This window comes from Solanum verrucosum, unplaced genomic scaffold, assembly GCF_900185275.1.
Source record: "Solanum verrucosum unplaced genomic scaffold, falcon-dt-bn FXZP01000280.1, whole genome shotgun sequence".
NCBI classification, from domain to species: domain Eukaryota; kingdom Viridiplantae; phylum Streptophyta; class Magnoliopsida; order Solanales; family Solanaceae; genus Solanum; species Solanum verrucosum.
This window is the reverse complement of record NW_026019982.1, coordinates 1,991,528-2,014,924: the sequence shown is the minus strand read 5'-3', so window position 1 is coordinate 2,014,924 and position 23,397 is coordinate 1,991,528. Positions and strand designations below refer to the sequence as shown.

Here is a 23,397-nt window from a genome sequence, read left to right as displayed (position 1 = left end):
GACACAAACTCAGGAAATTCATGCATTGTAAAAAGGATGGTACATACCTGAGTATTACAGAGAAACCAGGTTCCCCTTTTGTGTGTTCCTCAATGATTTACTTAATGTTGTTAGCAAAAGAGTAAGGATAATATTCGCAGACCTTCAAAGCATTATTCGAGATGCACCTGGAGTGTGTACCTATTACAGTACGAGACTGAGTTAGCAGATATTCATTGTATAATTACTCAAGCATAAGATTATTAGTTTTCTAGCCAATTATTAAAGAAAATCATGATAATGCTTCAACTTGTTTCGACAAGACCAGGCTTTGGCCTTCATGAGTATGTTTGCATCATCATATTCTCTCAGATCAAAGAAATCTCAAGGTGAGTAACAGAGAACCAAGTCCTATCAATTTTCAATAACTTCCAATGAATAATAAGGACCAGGTTCACACAACAAATTCCCCCCCCCCCGAAGATGTATCATACTCTAAGTATCTTGATTGCTCTATTATTCTCCATATCTCCACGACCATAGGTCATTCCATTAACTCCTGCGGCAGGTGCATCAATGATTCTTAGATGTGAACCAAGTTCATTTGTACTGTTTCCTAAATTTGCATCATCAAAGATGTTTGATATCATGTCACTTTCTTCAACTTTTCCAATCTTGTCTCTTTCATATTTCTCATACTTTTCAAGGACTTCATTGCCGCATTGAAAATTAAAGAGTGAGAGGAATTTTTTTACCATTTTTAGCACCTTTTTGGAACATGCACTATTCATGTACTAGGTTGACCTTTTCCCTCTCACTGTTACCTAAAACACTAGTCAAAGATTAGTCTTGGGAACCCAGATTAGCTTGGGCCCCTTTTTGTGAGTAAAAGGATGAATAAGATTTCTTCTAGCCCATAAAGGCAAATAAGAAAACCTTTTATCTAGAGCATTTTTATTTGGAACCAGGTTCTTAACCGTTTCAGCCTTTTTCTTTTTGGTGAACTTGACATTTTTCTGAAAGGCCTCAAATAGAGCTTTACATTGATTCTTTAAATGACCCGAGTTTCCACAATGAGTGCATAAACTTTTAGATATGTGAATAGTGTGTGCTACAAGATTATTCTGTTTTCTAAAACCTATCCCACTTCCACTGGTGGTTTGCCTTTCTTGAATCTGAGTTAAAATTTCAGAGGACCTAGTCCATCTAAGATTTCGTTCCAGATCAAGTTTGGTATGATCAAGATTTTCTGGTAGCAGCCTATTTCTTTCAGTTAAGGCCTGGAAATTTATAGTTAATTATTTTATTTTTTCTTCCAGAGCTAATTGAAGTTCACTAGCAGAGTTTTTGCCCTTGTGCCTTAACTTTGAGGTCTTAACCTGTTCTTTTAATTTATTTTGAAGACAGTGATTGTGTTTCTCAATATTGTCATTTTCTTCTCTTAAAGATGCATAGTTTTCCATCATTTGTTCTCTTTCAGAACTGATTGACTGATATGCATCTTTAAGAGTACTCAATAGGGATTCTAGTTCTCTTTTAGAATATGAATCAATATTTACTTTAATGTGATGAAGACTTACCTTGCTTTGTCATCTTCTTCATCATCTTCAAAATCTGTTTCAGCAATGAGTGGAAGAAAATCATATTTATTTATTTGTTCTATTGCAAGTAGTGATTGATTTTCGAATCCTTCATCCTCAGATTCATCTTCTGATGAGTCCCCCATAGTGGCGAAGGCCCTTTTCATTGAGAGATCAGCATCTTGATTGGTCATTATTTTGTTTGTGGGAATGTACTTATCATTCTTGATTTCTTTTACTTTCTCCGAACTGTTCCTCTTTTTCTCTAGAGCTTTTAATGGACAAAACTTGATAAAGTGATCCGGACTTCCACACTTGTGACAGACTTAATCTATTGGATTTTCAGTGGTTTTCTGAGAGTTCCTTCTTTGAAACACTTGTCCCTTTTTTAACATTCTTGAGAACCTTTTGGTCATTAGCGCAATGTTTTCATCCTCAAAATCTTCTGGTGTTGTGCCTTTAAGAACCAGGTTCTTCTCCTTCTTTTAGCCTCCAATTTCCTTTTCTTGTTTTTTCTTGAGTTCATAGGTCATGAGATTTCCGATGAGTTCATTCATAGCTAACTTATCTAGATCAAGTGCTTCAGTAATGGCTTCTACTTTACTTTCCCAAGACTCTGAAAAAACACTCAAAAGTTTTCTGATTGCCTTCCTATTGGGAATTATTTCTCTTAGTGAGTAGATTTCATTAATGATAGCAATGAACCTAGTGTGCATCTCTTGGATTGTTTTACCTTCTGCCATTCGAAACAGTTCATATTGTCTGTTCAAACTATCAATTTTAGACTTGAACACAACTCGTGAACCTAGTCCTTGTGTTGCTGTGACGAAGCCCTACGGTTTTGCTCCAATGACTATTGCTCTCAAGATGATGAATTTTGTGAATATGCAATAGACATTGTTCCGGCTTTGCTGGAAAATTCTCTCAATTTGTATTTATGCAAAGACGACGTTTTCCTTCAATTTCTTGAACCTTTTATAGAGTTTGATTTGCCTTCATCAACTTCTACAAGGAAAGGAATTACAAATCCTTTTCCTTCTTGAACTTGTCTATATTTACTTCTTTCCTTATTTGACTTGAATTGTTACTTCTTTGTCTCTTTCCTTATTTGACTTGAATTGCTACTTCTTTATTTCTTTCCTTCTTTATTTTTTTCCATATTTGTTTCCTTCTTTATTTCTGCACTTTTTCTTCTTTGCCGCAATCTCTCATAATTGTACATGTCGTCTGCAATCACGTCTGAGAACCTAGTTCACCTGATAGAGTACACATAAGACAACAAGTAGTGAACCATGTTCACTTTATCAATCACCAAAACTACTTTATATGTTCTCCTACTTCCCAACACCTTTATCTTTGAGAATAGGTTCAAAATAATTTCTTGAATATGTTCTCGTGTATTTTTTATCTTTTATGTTTACTAAAATGTAAGTACTTTTGATCTTTCGTCAAATATGTCAAAAACAACTCGAACAGTTAGATCTAATTAGAAATATGACTCCTTCTCCTTCTTCTCCTTCTCCTCCTCCTTCTCCTTCTTCTTTAGAAGTGCAATTTTACTAATATCGATCTATTTTTAGTGTTTGATACAATTGGCGTTCTAATTTATGAAATTTCACAAGACTTTGTTGTAGTCTCTCGCTAAAAAAATCTTACATTTTTTGTTAAATCTAAATACACACAAAATATGTTGGTGTAATATACCACAAATACAATAAATTATAGTTGAAAATAAAATGACAAAAAATGAAGAAATAATTTGTTAGGCTGAGGCACGGATATCTCACTCTCTTTAAGGAGATTCAAGCCTACTGCGATATAATCTACACCGATCCAACATTATATCTCTTGACTTGTCCCCTCCAGGATACAACAGCCCAACAACGTCGTACAACTCAAGCAACTCCGGATTAGTTGAAGAGTCCAAAGCTCCACAAAAGAAACACCTTCTTCAACATATAATACTCTCTTGTTTGTATAGTGAATATAGTTGAAGACTAAGAATATTTTGTTTTGTCTCAACTCTTTCTTTCACTACACTAACTCAACATACACAATATAACACTTCTCATCTTTTCTTACATTATTTCTCTCCTTCTCATCTTCTTGAGATACTTCACAAAGGAAGAAACACCACTATTTATAGGTGAAGAAGTCTTCCATATAATCAATAGGTAGAATGAGGAGTAGTAATGTGGGTAGATAAATGTGAAAGATGTTACATGAGTTATAAGAAACTAATGGTCATATAAGTTACAATAAACTAATGACCATGAGAGTTCAACAACTAATGGTCATATAAGTTACAACAACCAATAGTCATCTTCTACCACAATTTATACCAACTAACATATGCACTAATATTTTATTTTAAAAACAAAATGCATATACCCCAACAAAATATAATCAATAATCCCTTGACTAACTCAAAGATAATAGGAGTTGTTTGGCCATAGATTTATACAAGAAACATAGAGATATGTTATCCATCATCCATATATCAATACCTTATTTGTGAGTCATGGTTTAATTTACTCATTTAGTAAGATTCTATAAGAGTTTGAGAAATTTTGATAGTTTTCACAAATTATGAAATTTTATGTTTACAAAATATATACAACTTAAAAAATCTACATTATACGTCCAGAGAAAATGTAACTTCAAATATGAATTAAAATCATGTCCAAACAGTAATATCATAAACTATAAAAGACTTAAGTATTACAAAACCAAATATGAGGAAAGATTTATGTACCTTTGACTTTTTTTTGGTTGTAATGACTTTGTTGGAAAATAGTTTTAACATTGATACCAAATAAATAGGGATAAAGTGACTGTAGTGGATAAGTTGTTCAAATCGGGCGATGATATAAGTTATTCTCTCTAATATTCATGAGTCATGACGTACACTATATATATTTTAAATATAATATTATCTCTAGAATATAGTAATTAACAAAAATTTTAATTATCACTTAATCATATTAAATTAGTATGACTTTAGTAAAATATCACATCCTCAAAAGTTTTTACGATAAAAAAATTAGTATGATTTGAAGTAAATATCACGGTCGATAACAAGAGCAGGTAAGGTATGTGTCGATAAAATGAGCCCATATTTTAGTAATCTGTCCATATTTTAATGAGTTGGGTGAGTGACTTTTTACTTGGATAAAATATGGGTTGATATCCATATTCAACACATAAAAATATGGGTAAACTATGGATTAAGAAAATATATTTTATAATAAAGTACTTGTAAAAATAAACTTATATTAGTTCGTTTAGGTTGTTTGAGAGAGTGCACACCACTCTCTATGTTAGGTGGATGAAAAATAATATAATAATACTAGTTCAAAATTGTTTAGTGGGTAATAGGACGATTGCAAAGTTAAGGTGTCTTTTTGAAAATCTGGGACAACTTCAGTGGTGTCTTTATGTCTTTTCTCTTAAAAAAATTGTAACTTCTCTTCCTTTTTATGTTCTTCTATAGAACTAATTATTTTTTTCTATAATTGAAAATGTGAAGTCTTTGACCCTCCAAAAATATATATTTTAAATGTACATTTTTTTTGTTAAATATAATTATATTTGTTTAATTTTATATTGGATAATAAATAATAGTGTAAAATAAGAAAATTATGTAAGAGTATTGACATTGCTTAAGCCTTAATGTGCATTAAGCATGTTTTAGTCCTAAAATGCAACTATTCATTTACTTTGAAATTTAAAATATTTTTCCTCTGTTATTACATAAATTTATTTTATATTGAAAAGTTATGATTTTATATTGAAAAGTTATGAAGCATTTTCAACATATTTCATTTAAATAAAGACTAAAATATTTTTTCCATGTTGAATTCTCAAGTAGAGCACTATTTATTCATGAAAATATGGATAAACTAGTATTTTATCCAATTCATTTGTTACCCAATCCATTTTTACCCATATCAATTATGAGTGACTTGAATTATTACCCATTTTATGTTGATCCATTTTTAATCCACCCAAATTTGATCCAACCCGCTCATTTTGCCACCACGTGAGGTAACTTTAGAGGGGCCGATTTCCTTGTGTTGAGTCTAAAAAAGACGTTTTGAAGATTCTGATTTGTCTCAAAATCCCACTACGTCTTTTATTCTTGGCGCCTTCGAAACAAGAAAAATTCTGAATAAAACAACTAATCAAAGCATACCATTAGTGAATATAAGGAACAAAAAAGGGGAAATTTCAAAATACAGCCAACTAACTTGCAAAAAGGAAATCACCCTTACAGTTTCCTCATCATTAATTACTATCATTTTCAATTTTTTATTCCATTTACTTAAATCATTAAGTTTTAAAACTGCTAGTCAGTATATGTTAGGCCAATATGATCATTAAGAAAGTTCAACGAATCAGTCAAATTCACTCGCACACGGCGCCATCACGCGTCTTCATCCTTCTTCCTTCCGTCTCCTTTATAGATCCGAATTTCGCCCAAAAGTCCTTACTGTTGACGCACGCTTAATTTCTGATTCTTCCGAATATCGCTCTGCATACGTAGCATAATTCATATACTTTTCTTTCTCAGGTAAATCTTCTGCTTTTGCTTTTTCTCATTCGAATTCTAGTTTGATTTATGAAGCAACGCTTAATTTGATCGAATTTGCACGAAGTCAATCGCTTTGAATTCCTTGTTGATCGTTGTTTCCTATCTGAATTGCGTGTAGAAATGTATGTGAATTTTGGTTTTTAGAAGTTAAACTGAATGTCAGACGACTGATTATGTGCTGAATGTAAATTTATGAAGAAGTTTGACTTAGGTCGATATGAGGAATCAGTGTTTTCCGCAGGATACATGTTTGTTGAAATTTCTCTCACGGCCTTTGAACAGAGTAATTTCCATAATTTGAGTGTGTTTAAAGTAATTCCTTGCTTAAAGATGTGATATGATAGCAGTTATTACCTATTGAACTTTATTTTCACCTTATGTGTGTACTTTATTGTGTTTTGCTTATTTTTATGTTTGTTGTTAATGTGGCTCTGCAGTTGGAGTTAATGGCAGATTCTGAGTCCGAGAACAATAACATCCATAGAGACTTTTATATTCCTACTTATATACTTGCACCGAATGCTTCTAGCAACAGTTTACGTTTACCTGATGTACCTACATGCCCTGTGCTAGTGTTCGTCAACTCTAAAAGTGGAGGTCAACTTGGAGGAGAACTTCTTCGAACATTTCGCCATCTTCTTAACAAATATCAGGTACTTAAGCTGTTTCCCTTGATTCACACAGGCAAAAGAAACAACTGCACAAGTTATCAGGGAGAAGAAGCTGTTTCGTGAACATGCAGGTATATTTTTTCGCTTCTATATAATTATTTTGTTACATAACTTTTCAGGTTTTTGATTTGGGAGAAGAAGCTCCTGATAGTGTTTTACGTAGACTGTATTTGAATATAGAAAGGCTCAAGGGTAATGGTGATCAATTTGCTGGCGAAATTGAAGAGAGAATGAGAATTATTGTGAGTTGAATTCTTTGAGTTGGTTCATGGTTTTAACAGGTTTTCTCATAACTTCACCGGAGGGACAGATGATTATTTCCAGCACAACATACTGACATTGAATATATATATATATATATATATATTAGGTTGCAGGTGGAGATGGCACGGCTGGCTGGCTTCTCGGAGTTGTATCTGATCTCAAACTATCTCAGCCACCTCCAATTGCAACAGTACCTTTGGGAACTGGAAACAACCTTCCATTTGCTTTTGGCTGGGTATGGATCTGTGGCAGAAACCGTTGACTCTCTAGATTTTCTGAAGGATATTTTCATGTAAATTGTAGCTCTCAATATAGTGGTGCAAAAGCTCTCAGTTTGATTGCCTGGTGTCTCTCTATGCAAATTTTTTTCTAGATTTTATCATACTATGTCGAAAATATCTATTAAGTATAAACAATCTGGAATCCGTGTATACAAAAAAAAATTGCTCATAAACATCATTTAGTTAGAAGTTAAGAGTAAAAGTCTTTTGTTTCCTATAATACATTAGTTAGTGGTCTTTAGTATTGAGAAAGATACTTCATGTGATGTGCAGTTTTGGTGATTGACAGGGAAAGAAGAATCCAGGGACCGACCTTAGCTCCGTCATCTCTTTTTTGAAGCAAGTAATGAATGCAAAGGAAATGAAGATGGACAGGTTATTTTGTTAGTTCATATGTGATATTCTGGCCTGTCTGAGATTTTCTTAATTTTTTGTTTATCCCTTGATGATCAAGTTTTAATTCTTTGTACAAACTTCTTGGCAGTGGTACAAGCTGAATGCATTGTCTATCTTAAATTGAATATTGTTGTTTTACACATTAAAGAGATGAGAGCTTGTGATGTATAGCTAATTAAAGTGCAGACATCAGGGGTCTCATTTGTTATATACTGTTATTGTTTTTCTTGACTCAAAAGTAAAGAAATAAAATATAACAACAAATGCAAAGATGAGATTGATGTAACTATATATTTTTGTGTAATAATATGTGGATCCTCCTTAAAGATCTATCTTTTCATGGGAATTGGACAATATTTATCTGGTCTCTAGCTGAGTCAAGGAATATTATAGTTTGGGTTGATGAAGTTGTGAAAGCTCTAGCTTCCATTAAAAGAGAGTTGGAACAGCATACGTGCTCTTAAGCCACGGTCTCTCCATTTTCTACTGGTTCATAATCTAAACAGTAGTTGAGAAAAGATTGCTATATACATCATTGTTTTGTGCTTGTCATCCAATATTGGTAAAGGGAACAGATTTCTGCGTATTCTATTTCTTGTGATAATTGACCAATCTAAGTTCTTAACATGAAGAAATTCTTTTGTGTTGATTTTAATGCCTTCTTTTTTTATTGTACACAACCATAGTAACCTCTTCCAAAACAACTGGAAGCTCAAGTTTTTGGGAAATTTTCTATTGTTGTTATATCCTATACTCTTGGGGCTCATTTGGTACGAGGGGATAACTAATCCGGGGATTAATTTAGGATGAGTTCATCCCATGTTTGGTTGATATATAATCCTGGGAAAACTTATCACAGGATTAGTTATCCCGTGTTTGTCTTGAGGTTTTTATCCCATATTGAGGGTGAGATAACAATCATGGAATAACTTGTTCCCCAACCAAACGATCCCTTAGTATGGTATATATATTTTGATTGCAGACACTTCTTGAAGTATTCTAGGATTAGGAGTAATATAATTTCATGGTAAAAAAAATGGTTCATCATGACTGCTCATTCTCAATCAACTGGTGTTAAAAAAATTTGCTTTATGCAGTTGGCACATTCTTATGAGAATGAGGGCACCAAAAGTTGGTTCTTGTGATCCTGTTGCACCGCTAGAATTGCCTCATTCTTTGCATGCCTTTCACCGGGTTTCTCCATCTGATGAACTGAACATGGTAAGACATCGTCATCTGTTAGTCCTTTTGTCGTATAAAGAAATTATCTACTCTAACATGAAAAACACACACTTTCATATAGTTTATTTTTATCTCCATAAGATCTTGATCACTAGTACTCATTTTTTCTTTCTTTTTTGGTTGTGTTATGTCTTTGCTGATAGTATATTAAACCTGGTTCTGCTTCTGTAAAGTCCTGCTCCATAGTAATATAAATTAATCTAGGTGTCACCTTTTAGTCTTCTGTTAATCAATTCGTTAATAACATCCAACAGAGGCACCTATTATAGGAGTACACAATCACTGTAAATAATTTATTTCATTATTTTTATGATGCTCTTGGTTTTCAACGATAGTATTGATTTTAAAGAATATTCTACAACATGAATTTTCTTGCTTTGAGAGAGAGAAGAATCAAAAAATCACTGTAATTGTAAAAAGGTTCTTGAATAGTGTCGCAGAAACAGTGAACAACCATTGGAGTTGATATAATATTTGTCTTTCAGCACTTCACACATATAAAGGTAAATGAGTCTTCGAATTGGCAAAACTGATATGGTTGGATGGAGATACCACTATTGCAGTATTGCTAATGGCTTGGAGTACATATAATTTAATTGCATTACGTTGTTCAAGCCTAATCTTCTATGAGAAAGGAAAACTGCAGCATTCACCATTATGTTTTGAGTGCTATTTGAAAGAGTAAATCATATGTAAAAGAATCAGTATCTTTTACAAATATCAGCTTCTGCATTCAGTACATTTACTACCTTACAAAGGAGTTTCCTTATGTATTTACTTGTAGTTGGGTAATCATATGAAACCCAGGGTGGGGCATATTCGGGTAAGATTTCTATTTTGGCATACCAATTTCAAATGTATTCACATTGATTAAGAATGAAAAGTGAACATATGGTTATGTCTATCAATATGCATGCATACATATGTCTATCAGTGTGCATGCGTACTTTCTGGCTTTTGCAAGTTACAAATTTCTTAGCTTGGTCTGTTTCAAAGTGTTAACCCATGACTTCTTTCCTCTTTTTAACCTAATACCATGCAGGAAGGTTTCCATACATTCCGTGGAGGTTTCTGGAATTACTTCAGCATGGGTAAGTGCATGTTCTTTTGATTAGGAATTAAATTCTATATAGCCATTTAACTTCTTATTTTTTGTCAGGCCAGTTAATAATATCGAATAGTTGTTGGACATACAAATATAAGGACAGGCTTATCCTGTTCAATACCTATAAGAAATTATTATCTTTATAGCAACTAGAGAAGTAACCTAAAGAAGACGAGGTAGACCTAAAATTATATGAAGGAAAGTTGTTTCTGAAGATCTACAATCTCTTGGTAACAGAAATAACTTATTGCATAAGACAATGCCTTAACTTACAGAGACTATGATCTGAAGTTATTTCTTTGCTTCTTCTGTCAGTCATCTAGTACTACATCTAACATGAATTCTCTGTTATCAGGGATGGATGCACAAGTATCTTATGCATTTCACTCAGAGAGGAAAATGAATCCTGACAAATTCAAAAACCAACTTGTCAATCAGGTAGTAAAGTGGATGACAGGAATTAAGATGATACAGCTTTCTTTGATTTTTTTCCTCTGAATCTTTGCATATCAATTGAAGTTAATTGTTCAAGTCTTGTGCTCTGGACCTTTTGTTTTGTTCTATCTCGAAGAAAAGAAAACTACTCTCAATTTAATGACTGCTGTGGCAAAACAAATAAGTTGAAGATGTGGGATTGGGCTCTTGATAGCAGAAGTCGAGATTTTTGGTATTCTGTATTATCTTGTGATGAATCTTTAATATGTTCTGTTCTATCACAAAGAAGGTCAAAAGTAAAATGACTACAGTGTTAACTTTGTTTAGGTATCAGCTTATGGAAATTTGATTAATGAGACTCTAGCTTTACATCCCCTACTGTTGAGACAGATGAAAACATATGATAGATCAAAGAAAATTACGTGTGCAGCTTTTGTCTTGATTCATCTGCCGTAGACCCTCCTATAAAACCTAGTTTATCCTATCCTTGTGGAAACCCAGTAATCACATGCTATCTATGTAAATACTAAGCAATACATGTTATTCCCTCCTTGTTTTCTCAGATTAGCTTCTACTGCTTCTTTTTGTCTTTTAATTTGTTTATCCACATCTCCCTCGAACAGACAGTACCATATGCATCCTTGAAATCTTGAGAACTTCTAAAGTTGTTGACTAGGCTAATGTTTCAATAAATGCATTAGTATGGGTTGGTTCTGAAGTCATTGCTACAAATATAGGTGATTCGAAGAAGAAAAGGTTAAGAAACTGATTAAGGTCCATACTAGTTGGTTCCATTTACCTTTTCTTAAATATGTTGACAAGAGGGGAAGTAGGTGATATTATGCTTAATAAGATATAGGATCATCTGTGAAAAGAATAAGATATATGGTGCTTTTGCCTACTGGTAATATGCTGTTTTATTTCACTATTATACATTTTCCTTCTTATATTGCTTATGCGTCGGTAACTATTAGTAAATCAATTTGCAATGACTGATACTCAAGATAAATGAGGGATAGCCCCAGCCTCCAACTGTAAAATTGGATATCGAGTCAGCAGCAAAGCAAAGTGAGATATGCCACACTTACGCTCTCCTGCTCAGGGGTGTTAGGCTCATAGGTAGGGGTGGAGTTTATATTTGTATAGCCCAATTAAAAATTATTAATGCAACAAGTTATATAATTGCCATATAATACCATACTAATTTACTTGGCATTTAGTAACTAAGTGGAATTCGTGGTATCTCTATCCTAGCTCAATGAAGTTATTTGCATCGTTTTTTCTTGAGGTAGGGTTCTAGCATCTTTTAACATTCTGTAAATGATTCAAATTACCTGAAATTATCTATTGCTTCAGAGTAATAATACTTGAAAGGAATGCCTAATGCTAGTTTTTCTTGCTCCACAGAGTTCATATTTAAAGCTAGGATGTACACAGGGATGGTTTTTTGCCCCTCTCGTTCGTCCTTCTTCGAAGTGAGTCTGCAATGTAGTTTTGTTACACAACTTCTTTCATATCTTTTGCAACTTAACAACATTATATCCTCTTTTGTGGAAGCTTGACCTTCTTGAAGGTCTGATATAAGCTGCACCTTTAGTATTTTTTCAACAGATAGATCACAATTGGAATAGTCATCATAGTTAAGACTCCTGAGACTGATCATATTCAGTTCAATTATCTGCTTAAACTTTTTTTATATCTGTTTCATCAGTAATATGGTACCTTGCTTTTACGTGCTAACTTTAAATAGCCATGTAAATTTGTTTTGATCTTCTTGCCGGGAACATGAAAATGTGAACTTGATGATAGCTCTTGGTAACTTAGTGAGATACTCCTTTTTTCTGATTTAAATGTCCTTTCTTTTTAGTTCATCCTAAAATAGTGTAATCTCTTCAAAAGTTCAGGTTTTATTTAAATACGGTAAAGTAGTTTGTCAGCATCATAATTAGCCAATATGTTAGCAACTTCTACACTAAATTTACGCAATTTGATTGTTCCTGCATACATGACAGTGTGAGAGTAGATGATATATTGCATTACTTGCCGGGTAAACCATGACAATTACTTGAGATAGAAAGATATAACTACAAATTATGCAACTGTCAGTATTTGCCAAATTCCAACCAGTATTTTTTCTGTTCATAATTTGTGCCAAGTAGCGAGTATAAATTTGAACAAGACTTTCGAGGAGAATCAGAAATTTTCTTGTCATAAAATGGTTCAGGTTAATTACGTCTTGATTGAATAGTTTCCATCATCTCTTATGAGGATATACCTTATGAGAATTTTCTGGTCTCTGGTAGCAACTAATTTTAATTTACTGCAGGAACATAGCTCAACTGACTAAGGTTAAGATAATGAAAAAGCAGGGTGAATGGCAAGACCTTCACATCCCACCCAGGTAATATTAGTTACTTGTAGTATAGGAACCTTAGAATTTAGATGACGACTTGACAATTTACTTCTCTGTATCATTCTTCAAATACAATATTTTTGCTGTTTTCCTGTAACCTGTTTCTGGTTGCATTACTGCATCTATCTCTATGCTTGTTGAAGTTGGTTCCTAAAGAACTACCTATGAGTTATGTAACTATTCTTTTTTGTTGTCCAATTGTACATGCAGTGTCAGGTCAATTGTTTGCCTCAACTTGCCTAGCTTTTCCGGTGGACTGAATCCCTGGGGAACACCCAATAGCAACAAACGTCGATATGTATGCATTCCGAACAAGCTTCTTCCCAAATCCGCACTTTTTCCTGTTTCGAATTTGAAATCTTTTTATTCTTCTGTAGTCATACTGACGTGCTTATATTTCTTAAATGGACAGAGAGACTTGACTCCTCCATTTGTAGATGATGGCCTTCTTGAAGTAGTTGGATTCAGAGACGCTTGGCACGGATTGGTCCTCCTTGCTCCAAAAGGACACGGGACACGTCTTGCCCAGGTTAGGAATAAATTGTGGTTATTACAAATATTTGTGTGTATGTATGCCGACCGATGAGAAGTTCTGTTTCTACTAGTGATCAACTGTCTTTTGTATTGCAACTTGCAAGAAGGATAAAAACATTGAACAGATAGAGTTATCCAGGAAAAAAAAACAATGAACAATGAACAGATAGAATATAGGACCAATAATTTAATTTTTTTGAAATAAAGCAAAATGTAGTTGCAGAATCTGTCTAAATTTTTGCTTGTGGCCCTGAGAAAATAGTTATCCACCATGACCAGTTTCTTCGGAGAGGTCATTTTGTCAGATCTTTTCTGAAAACCAGAATTTATGTTTACTTATAAAAGCAGAGCTACTATTTATCCTATTTCCTCTATGGTTTTCCTATTTGTAGGCGCATGGAATCCGGTTTGAGTTTCACAAAGGTACAGCTGATCATACATTCATGAGGATTGATGGGGAACCCTGGAAGCAGCCCCTACCTGAAAATGATGACACCGTTGTGGTAGAGATTTCTCATCTAGGCCAAGTTAAGATGCTTGCTACCCATGACTGCAGAGCCAAAAGTATATATGATCCCTCAAGTCAATTCAGTCATGACGCTGATGAGGCTGATAGTGATGAAGAAAATTCGGTCAATGAAGAACGGAGGAAATTTGGGGCAGCAGACACTTTCAAAATTCCAGATGAGGTTGATGTTTCTAGTCTCAGTTAATTCCATAATTCTTCTTTGTTCTGTTACCTCTATAGTACATTTGCTGTATAGTAGGCATAGCAAGGCTCCATGTCGAATTTATAAGACATGGATATTTTAGAGGTTTTGCATAGAGAATTTCGTGATCATTTGGTGTATAGGAGAAATTTCGCTGACTTGGTGTATGATAAAGGAGATGCTAGAAATCACCATTATAACCTTTTACATGCTAGATTTTATTTAGCCAGAACATTATTTGGCTTTTAAAGTTGTATTTTTTACCAAAAGTGACCAGATTAGAAATATCATTATTTTTGTATACTTGCGTCTTCTCTCCGAGTTTCATTGAGAATTCTGAGATAGTTCCCGACCTTGTAGCATATGACCACATATTTTAGTGGCAGTTCAGTGGTTGGATATGTCTATAATCACTAGAAATGGGAGAGTATATAAATGTTTCCTTTTGAAGTAGCCGTGTGTAACATTTCAAGATTGTGCATAACTTTAGCAACTAACAAAATTAAATCCTAATGCACCAATCTAAGCTTTAACTTGATTGAGTATGTGCCTTGAGAAAAACACAAATGGAACTTTAAAAAATCCTCAATCAAATTACTGATGAAGTACTTTGAAGTAATACTTAAAGGCCCTAATCTTCGAGGATAGGGTAGGAAATCTTATTGCATTTTTACCTTCAAGAACTTTCTATAAGTACGAATACTCACCACCACTTGAAGAGCTCTCTCTACATAGTGAATTGTTACAGCTGAGTTCAACTGATTTTATCAGTACTCTGGTAAGAATAAAGATAGTCGTAAAGCAATGTTTACACAGCTTGAAACAAAACCAGAACCAAAGAAAATAGAGAGCAAGACAGCTGAGTAACTCTTTGATTTTTGTCACTACACAGAGGCTTTATCTACAAATAATTTAGAGATAGTTGCAACAATAAAGCTATTCTGTTTAACCAGGAAATAATGAACATTGCGATATATCTCAATTACTGTAATAACAAAACATTCAACGTAACTTTGATCTTCTAATATAACTTGCCTGAGCTTTGGAGACTGAGCTCTATTGTACATGGACTGTTCCGTTAGTGGAACAAGTCAATGAGGTCCAGGCAGGAGGACAAAATGATCTTTGTCTTACCTCCCAGCATATTGGTAATCTCCCAAGCATTTTGTCACAGTCTCATTGGCCTTCTGAGTTTCCCTTTCACCTCTCTTTTTCTTCTCCCTAAACAACACACACATCATAAAATTGAGATAAAACAGTAAACGTATTTTCAGCAGACAAGGTCTTGATTGACTGTATTTGTACTATACCAAAATACATGTGAAGAATGTAAAAGATGGAGAGGAAGGAAACAAGGGGGCATAAACGAGAGTGTTCTTCTGGGGGTGGGAATGAGGTGGATAAATAGGGGTAGGGAAGAGAAAAGTCATGGATTTCTAGTAGACTAAGTGGAACAAAACCTTGTAAGAGCTTATCAATGCTAGAGAAAAATGCAGCTGAATAGTTTTAGAAAATAGTTAAGAGAAAGGATACCAAAGAGTATTGAACCAAGAAAGAACTCTAACCTTTCCACGTATTCCTTCAACAGCTCTTTAGCCTGAACCAGCTTGGAGAGCAAATTGCGATAAACGTCAAGGTCCCGATCCACACTTTTCTTATTTACGTTGAGTGCGGCACAAAGCTGTCATGTTTTATCCCACAAGTCAACAATGATATTCTTGTCTAAGTGCATTGGAATTTATATGAGCATAAACATGGGGGTTTCACCTATACGTGAACACATTCAAGAAACCTGCTACACTAGTTACGCTGATTATAAGCAGGACCATTGTTATTTTACCAATCGAATTATCCAAACAAGTGACATTTTTTATGGCAAGTAAACTCAAGACCATCTTAAGTTTAAATTGTTACTCCCTCCATCCCATTTTATGTGAGATAGTTTGACTCGGCATAGAGTTTAAGAAAGAAAGAAAGACTTTTAAAACTTGTGGTCCAAAATGAATGACATAAATTTGTGTGGCTCTAAATCATTTCATTAAGGGTAAAAATAGACCTTTTATAGTTAAATTGTTACTTAATATAGAAATGTATCATTCTTTTTGGGACTGACTAAAAAGGAAAGTAAGTCACATAAATTGGAACTGAGGGAGTATGTTAGGGATGCGTTGGAAGTCATTAATTTTAAGTATTTAATTATATTTTTAGTTGCTTTATTTATTATTCTAGAATAGGGTTTAGTTTTAGAGTTTCATAAGGATTAGGTTAAGTTATAGTTATTATTTTGGAATAAGATTTAGGTCTCGTACTTTCATAAGAATTAGACTTCATTTTGATGTAATAAGACTCTTATTTAAAGGGGTTTTTGATGAATAAATCAGTAACTCATAATTAAGCAAAAAGCAAGAGATCGGAGTTCTCTCTTCCATTGAACTCTAAGGTTTTTGTCTCCCTTTAAAGAGCTGAAGAGATCGGAGTTCTCTCTTTTAATGAACTCTAAGGTTTCAGCCTCTCTTTAACGAGCTGATTTATATATCTCCCTGTGAATCGATCCTTCCCTAAAGATTCATAACAATTTGGTATCAGAGCCTAACACAATGGGCGATGAGATCAATTCCAGATTTAGAGAAGAACGTGCCATTACAGAAACCCTAATAGACTCTAAAATTGCAGCAATGGAACGCCTCAGCAAAAAAATAATCCAAGTCATCCAAGAACAATTGTCTAGATTGGGAGTTGGCTCCACAAAACCAGCAACCCATAGACATGAGTCATATAGCGCCCAGACAACTGGTAGATCAACAATTCCTGCTACTAAAGGCAATATACCGCATATTCAACTAGCCGATAAGAATCATCCAACAAGTGGTAATTCACCTTTGATAAGTTATGCAAAGATGAATTTTCCTACTTCTAACAACATCAACAATCCATTAATTTGGGCACATCATTGTGAGCAATATTTTGAGCGATTTGGACCTCATGAAAGTAGCAACCTGATGGGCAAATTAGTCATGCTTCAGCAAACTAATAGAGTCGAAATTTATCAATGTCAACTTGAAGCTAGGGTTGGAATTGGATAAGTTGATACTGATCCAGACTTTCTGGATGATTTCCCCGAAACTTGAGCTTGAGGACAAGCTCTTTCAACGTGAGGGGAGTAATGTTAGGGATGCGTTGGAAGTCATTAATTTTAAGTATTTAATTATATTTTTAGTTGCTTTATTTATTATTCTAGAATAGGGTTTAGTTTTAGAGTTTCATAAGGATTAGGTTAAGTTATAGTTATTATTTTGGAATAAGATTTAGGTCTCGTACTTTCATAAGAATTAGACTTCATATTGATGTAATAAGACTCTTATTTAAAGGGGTTTTTGATGAATAAATCAGTAACTCATAATTAAGCAAAAAGCAAGAGATCGGAGTTCTCTCTTCCATTGAACTCTAAGGTTTCTGTCTCCCTTTAAAGAGCTGAAGAGATCGGAGTTCTCTCTTTTAATGAACTCTAAGGTTTCAGTCTCCCTTTAACGAGCTGATTTATATAACGAACTGTGAATCGATCCTTCCCTAAAGATTCATAACAGAGTATCTTCTTTTTGCTTACTAGCATGAATTCTTGAAAACTAACCTAACCACCAAAGACCTCATGCGAAGAGTACAACAAGGAACTCTAACTAAAGAAGAGTCTTCATACTAGCCTTCTTTCCTTACAGATTTTTCAAGAAAGACATAAATAGGGTTGTACTATAATAACAAAGTACAGAGCAATTTAATTCTCTTTATACATAGAGGGTTGACAGAAACCTTTTACTTTCTCGTGCAGGTTAAGAAACAAAATAGGTCTCATGGGAGGAAGCCTAGACTATGGGCGCTATTAAGGAATTTGCTCGCTTTTCGTTTAGAGAGACATTGAATTTCATCCTAATTGAGTATAATGTTGTATATGAGAAGAATGATTTGAACTTTTTCTTTGTTCCCTTGTTTCCCTCTTTTGTGATGGATGTAACTGTTTGTGAAGATCATCATTTAGCAATCACACCTTTGTTGATTCATCAGTGCAATCAAGAAATGCTAGCATTGGTCGATGATTTAAAGTGACAGAGAGAGATAGTAGAACTCCTGATATTTCTGGTACAATTACATAGCTATCATGGACAGGTTAAATGCATTCAAGAAACTGGCTCAGACAATAACACAAAGAGTTCCTTTGGCCATTAATCCATGTGCGTTTACTTGTTCTAGTATGAGTGCCATTAATTATCTTTCTCACAGATTTCCTGAGAACGGATACCTTTGACTTCAGAATTAACACTTCCCCGCATAACCATGTTTTATGGAATAAAAATTTCAATGTTCTTTAAAGTTAAATTTGTACAATTACGGACAGTGAATTGTAGTTTAAGTCCATACAATGCACAGGTCTGAGTTTTACCTTACATCATAAAACAACCATGTAAGATTTTACACACTTTTATCTTAAGAATCTATTGCTTCATATCTACTTCTAGTGTGATCTAGCACTCATGGATGTTCATTTTTTTTCACAAAAAAAGAATATGTCAAGAAGAAAGAGAAACAGCAACAATGGGCAAGGTAACTGAAAGGAATATTTTAAATGTGAATTAGTTAAAAAGTGTCAAAAGTAATAGTGAATTCTCTTTCATCATACGCCAAAATAAGCAAGTCAACTCCCTCCAATCTAAATTGCAATTCTGATATCTCAGTCCAGCTTCAATACCTTTATGTATAAAATAATCCCATTAAAATCAATTTAGTTCATCACCAAAGTATTCATGCCAACTTGCCCAAACCATAGCCAACTATATTGAGCAAAACCTCAAATTTTAAGTTATCTACATGCTGAAAGCGAGTCTTCTGCTCTTTTAAGAAACTTCACTTTGAACAAGAAAAAGTTCAGAAGACCGGAGTGTTCTATGGTGCACTTTCTTGGCATCAAACAGTGGGAATTGGCTTTAGGCTTCATGCAAAGAAAAAAGAAGAAGCTTGCTACTGAACTTTCACAGAAGGGCGCAAAGAGATTACTAGATTTGGAGGCTTTAACAGCAAATGGCCCTATAGGGAAATGCTGTTGCTAATGGCTGGGGATTACCTGAGGCAAATAGTAATGAAAGAATATCTCTGCTGATCGTTTTGCTACTAACAGGCATTAATAGAAAATCAATGAAGACTCATGAGAAGGAAACAGGAGTGTTAATCTTCTTGAGAGTAAAGCAGAGCAGGAAATTGGTCCCCAAATGTCAGAAAAATAAGTGAAAATCACTAAATCAACGGCCTGATGCCCTTATCATGTCTAATTCTAGGCAATAAGGGGAATGATCCTTCTCTCTGAAATTACTCTCTAATTCTCTGAATGGTTTTCGTTCATTAACTTTGTCTGTTTGATATCAGCCAGAATGATACCGTTGGTTTTCCAAATCTGGCGGTAATAAAGTATAGAGGCTAGCACTGCAAACATGAGTGAAAAGACAAGAACAGAAACTATATCCAGCCCCAACTTAAGAAGCTCTAAAATAAAATGTGTCATCAGTATTATGACTTGAACCAGGTTTCCCAGTTTTTAGAGTTCTATCTGAGAAGAATACTTGAAAACTTATGTTCTTGTTCATTTTTTTTCATTTTTTCAATGCACCGATAATTAGCTATGCAAAGGCAAATTGAAACTATATAAATCTCACCCGGATATGGGCTTAGAATTCCTGATCATGAGTAACCTTCCCTCTGACACTAAATTACTTTACGTGTTTATCATAACTATTTCCAAAGTGTTACAAGTTTACACAAACCATAGAGCTTGTGGTGTTTTCTAGATGATTTAAGTAATCCAAGTAAACATAGACGAACAGGAAGTTCTTGTAAAATACAAAATATACTATGAAGAAGGTTATGATATATACCTTTTCTAAGATGGTCGGATCAGTTACATTTGCCAACTCAAGTAGGCGAAAGAGACCAACCGCAAATAATCGACTGTAACAGAAACCGTCCTTGGTTCCAGCTCGCTGTGCAATATCCTTGAAAATGTTTTCAATTTCTCCATCTTTGGATGAAAAGTCAACTAGCGTATTGGCAGTTTGAGTACGAGCCCATTCTTCTAATTTTTGTGCATCAGCTCTATAAACATACTGGGAAAGTTAGAATCTCTAGAAAGGAAAAGATTCATGGGCATACATCATAATAAAAGGTAAGTACACTCCTGATAAATCTACTCAATGTTAGACAAAAGATTATAACAACTACAACAGTAACATCAACAACATCTATGACTAAACCCCAAAGTATTGGCACTCGGATATATGAATCATCAATATCCATTTTGTTCATTTCATTTCTACTCAAGACTAACAAATGTGATAAATAAAAATAAGAACATCCACAAAAAGCTCTAACCTTTTTTACATTGGATGGTCATGAATCATGATATTTAAAAGGTGATGCACAGGAAATATCTAAAAGAAAAATGAAAATCTTCCCATATTATTAAGTTTCAAATAAATGGAGCATGGTTTTGGCATTTTCTTGGTTGGTTCATGGGTTCCTCTTCGTAAGCCCACGAAGACTGTTAGATTAAGGATAAAAGTAAGCTACCTCTTAGTAAATGAAAGTTGATCAAGGGTTCTACAGCTAGTTCTGAATAGCAGTTCCACTCATTGAGAAATCATACACTTGCATTTCTCAAGCTCCATAATACGGCTAAGCCTATTCATCTTGGGTTTTGGTTCCATCCTCCAAGAAACTCTTAATGATAATTAAACTTACATTTTTATCTACAACTACCTTACTGGAAGGCTCAATGCTAGCATCCCCTCACTTATAAATAATTATTTAAGTGCCTTTAAACAAAAAAGGAGTAAAAAGCAACAAAAATTGGCAAGAGATGGATTAAGCATGCCTGTATTGCTCAGGATCCTCCTTTAACGCCTCTATATATGCTTTGAAGATGGCATTACGGTCCTCTTCACTTGGGTAGCCCTCCATAAGTTGATCATACACAGTAACAAAACCTAGGGCAAACACGGGATCATATTGGTAGGATTTCTTGTACCTTGTCAAATGTTGTTGCACGATTAGCTCTTGTAACACTGTGTTGTACACAGTTGGAATTGGACGCTTGTAAGCGGTCAAAAACTTCAATTTAGTGTCAGCAACAGTTGGCAAATCTGGAAACAATTCAATATAACACGTTGCATTATTACCTCATAAAATAAACACAGGAAAAATCACTAAGATGGAACAGAATAAGTAATGAGAAAGAAATTAGACGAAACAAAATGTAAATATAGAAAATGCGGACAGTTGCAAGAATGCAGACAGATATATTAAACCAGAGAAAGCTTCATTTTATCTGTTAGTTCGATATCCATGTTTTTACTTTAACAAGTTAATTCAATTTTCATTAGCAATAAATAGTACTCCTCCAATCCATTTTATACAATGTTATTTGTATGAACATGGAGTCTAATATGTTAATTTGACAAGTTTATGTACTTGATAATTCTTTTTGAAGAAGTAAGGTCATTTATTTACACTTCATTACAAAAGTTATATCATGTATGAAATCATCCCGTAAGCTAATTAGGGAGCTAACAAATATTTAAGCAATGGTTAAGATCTTATATAATCGAGAAAATGTCACACCAAAGTTTATAACGGGAATAGCTCAATGCATTTAAATTCGTGAAAGTTCTAAAAGTTGTATAGAAATGGAACAGTGTAAAACATCTATATAAAGCAGAATGTAGCGAGTATATAACAGTAAAATATTCTCAATACTTCAAATCACATATAAGCAATTCCAACGAGAAAACATCGGCATTTCACTATATCTAGATCCAAATTTAACCATTATGCATTTCATATAACAAATTGTAAGATATGGACTAAACGTAATCGTATTAGAGAGAAATAAGTTAAGCAATTGTAACATTATACATACACAATCATGCAATTAGCTGAGAAATTAAACTAAAACAGAAATTAGATTGAAAAAAAAACAAACTACCGTATAGTTTAATTTTTTCCTAATTCAAATTCGAAGCGATAAAGAGAACTTGCCTGCTGCTGAACTGGACGTGCAATGAACGACAAAGCGAGAGGTGGAATTGGAAGATCGAACATTGACGGAATCAAAGGAGAAGTTGGAACGGAACCTAAATGTATCAATAGAACGAGACGAAGAAACGGAGGATTTCCTTTCCGCCGATTGAGTAATCGCCGAGAAAGATACTGAAGTAACAGCCGCCATATTTCTACAGGTGAAGAAGAAGAAGAAGAAGAAGAAGAAGAAGAAAGAAACAGTGTGTTGCTTTAGAGAATAGAGTTGTTTTCCATTTCAATTTTTCTGTGGAAAATGGAGAAAGAAAAAAAAGGAGTGTGAGGTTTGGATTTGAGGGCTTATCCGATGGCTTTTAGGATATTTCATTTTCATTTTTAATGTTTATGAGTAGACGAATAATAGCATAACACGTGTACTGATTGGATCCATTTTGTACTACTCCTTTTTGTGGTTATGAACGATTGTTGTAACTTGTAAGCTATGCCAAGTGGTGGTGTACGTAGTTGGTATACAAGGAGGTCAGGGTCGATTTCTTCGGTTCAATCTTTTTTTCAGTTAATATTTTAACAGATTTATCCATGCAAATTTAAAGAATAGTGGCTACAAATTTTTCTGGATGCTCCAGAAAAGAACTTGTTAGTTAGGTCAGATAAATACAGTAAAAAAAATAAGTTGCTAATGATGACCAAATAAACTACTAAACCAAAAATATCATTGAAAATAATAATGTTTTAGAAGTCATCCGAATGCGAGAGATGACGGTTCAAACTGTGATAATCCAACACATACTAGATCAGACATTATTAATTATTTAAATAAATTTACATATTTTAAAGGAATAATTTCATAGACCTCCATTCAGATTTTCCTTTATAACATAGACCTCCTGTGATTTGATTGATATATTACATCAACCTCCCTTATTCTCACTTTTTATAACTAAACTAATTTTAGTGATTAAATTTACATAATCTTCCAAAATTACCCCTTGTGACCTTAATTATCAAATATAAAGCTTATGTAGATTTTCTTAATACTCTACCTATCTACCATTATTATAAATAATATCTAGCGATTTCTTCAAATCATCATCCATTATCCAATGTTTGCTGCCATTAT

General features: G+C 33.9%; 2 protein-coding genes and 1 pseudogene across 3 annotated transcripts; 1 reads left to right on the top strand and 2 right to left on the bottom strand.

The window, feature by feature from the left end:
* Window positions 1–783: 783 nt before the first annotated feature.
* On the bottom strand, window positions 784–1,753 carry LOC125817523 (uncharacterized; annotated as a pseudogene).
* A 4,149-nt stretch (window positions 1,754–5,902) lies between these two features.
* On the top strand, window positions 5,903–18,422 carry LOC125817332 (diacylglycerol kinase 5-like). 2 transcript variants are annotated; one of them, XM_049496858.1, is made up of 14 exons: window positions 5,903–6,132; window positions 6,591–6,806; window positions 6,944–7,066; window positions 7,195–7,323; window positions 7,659–7,744; window positions 8,863–8,986; window positions 10,050–10,098; window positions 10,468–10,550; window positions 11,955–12,022; window positions 12,874–12,948; window positions 13,171–13,258; window positions 13,373–13,489; window positions 13,887–14,183; window positions 18,028–18,422. In XM_049496858.1, exons 2-14 carry the CDS (start codon window positions 6,600–6,602, stop codon window positions 18,115–18,117), a joined length of 1,536 nt encoding a protein of 511 aa, XP_049352815.1. In that variant the 5' UTR covers window positions 5,903–6,132; window positions 6,591–6,599; the 3' UTR covers window positions 18,118–18,422. The 2 variants fall into 2 exon arrangements, with proteins under 2 accessions (XP_049352815.1, XP_049352813.1); XM_049496856.1 differs by lacking the exon at window positions 5,903–6,132 and adding an exon at window positions 6,272–6,436.
* LOC125817333 (protein THYLAKOID FORMATION1, chloroplastic) lies at window positions 14,946–22,625 on the bottom strand. Its single transcript, XM_049496859.1, has 5 exons — window positions 22,278–22,625; window positions 21,115–21,382; window positions 20,120–20,336; window positions 15,770–15,885; window positions 14,946–15,425 (listed from the first exon to the last, which is right to left on the bottom strand). Exons 1-5 carry the CDS (start codon window positions 22,465–22,467, stop codon window positions 15,335–15,337), a joined length of 882 nt encoding a protein of 293 aa, XP_049352816.1. The 5' UTR covers window positions 22,468–22,625; the 3' UTR covers window positions 14,946–15,334.
* Window positions 22,626–23,397: the final 772 nt, after the last annotated feature.

What these genes read in the sequence shown, in the direction of transcription:
- LOC125817332 (XM_049496856.1), top strand. Translation starts at nt 6,371, where the DNA reads ATGAGGAATCAGTGTTTTCCGCAGGATACATGTTTGTTGAAATTTCTC. An exon ending in AAGGAAATGAAGATGGACAG is followed by an intron (nt 7,745 to 8,862) that starts GTTATTTTGTTA and finishes TGCTTTATGCAG; the next exon opens with TTGGCACATTCTTATGAGAA. An exon ending in ATAGCAACAAACGTCGATAT is followed by an intron (nt 13,259 to 13,372) that starts GTATGCATTCCG and finishes TTAAATGGACAG; the next exon opens with AGAGACTTGACTCCTCCATT.
- LOC125817333 (XM_049496859.1), bottom strand. Translation starts at nt 22,467, where the DNA reads ATGGCGGCTGTTACTTCAGTATCTTTCTCGGCGATTACTCAATCGGCG. An exon ending in CACGTCCAGTTCAGCAGCAG is followed by an intron (nt 21,383 to 22,277) that starts GCAAGTTCTCTT and finishes AATTGTTTCCAG; the next exon opens with ATTTGCCAACTGTTGCTGAC. An exon ending in TTGAAGGAATACGTGGAAAG is followed by an intron (nt 15,426 to 15,769) that starts GTTAGAGTTCTT and finishes TGTGTTGTTTAG; the next exon opens with GGAGAAGAAAAAGAGAGGTG.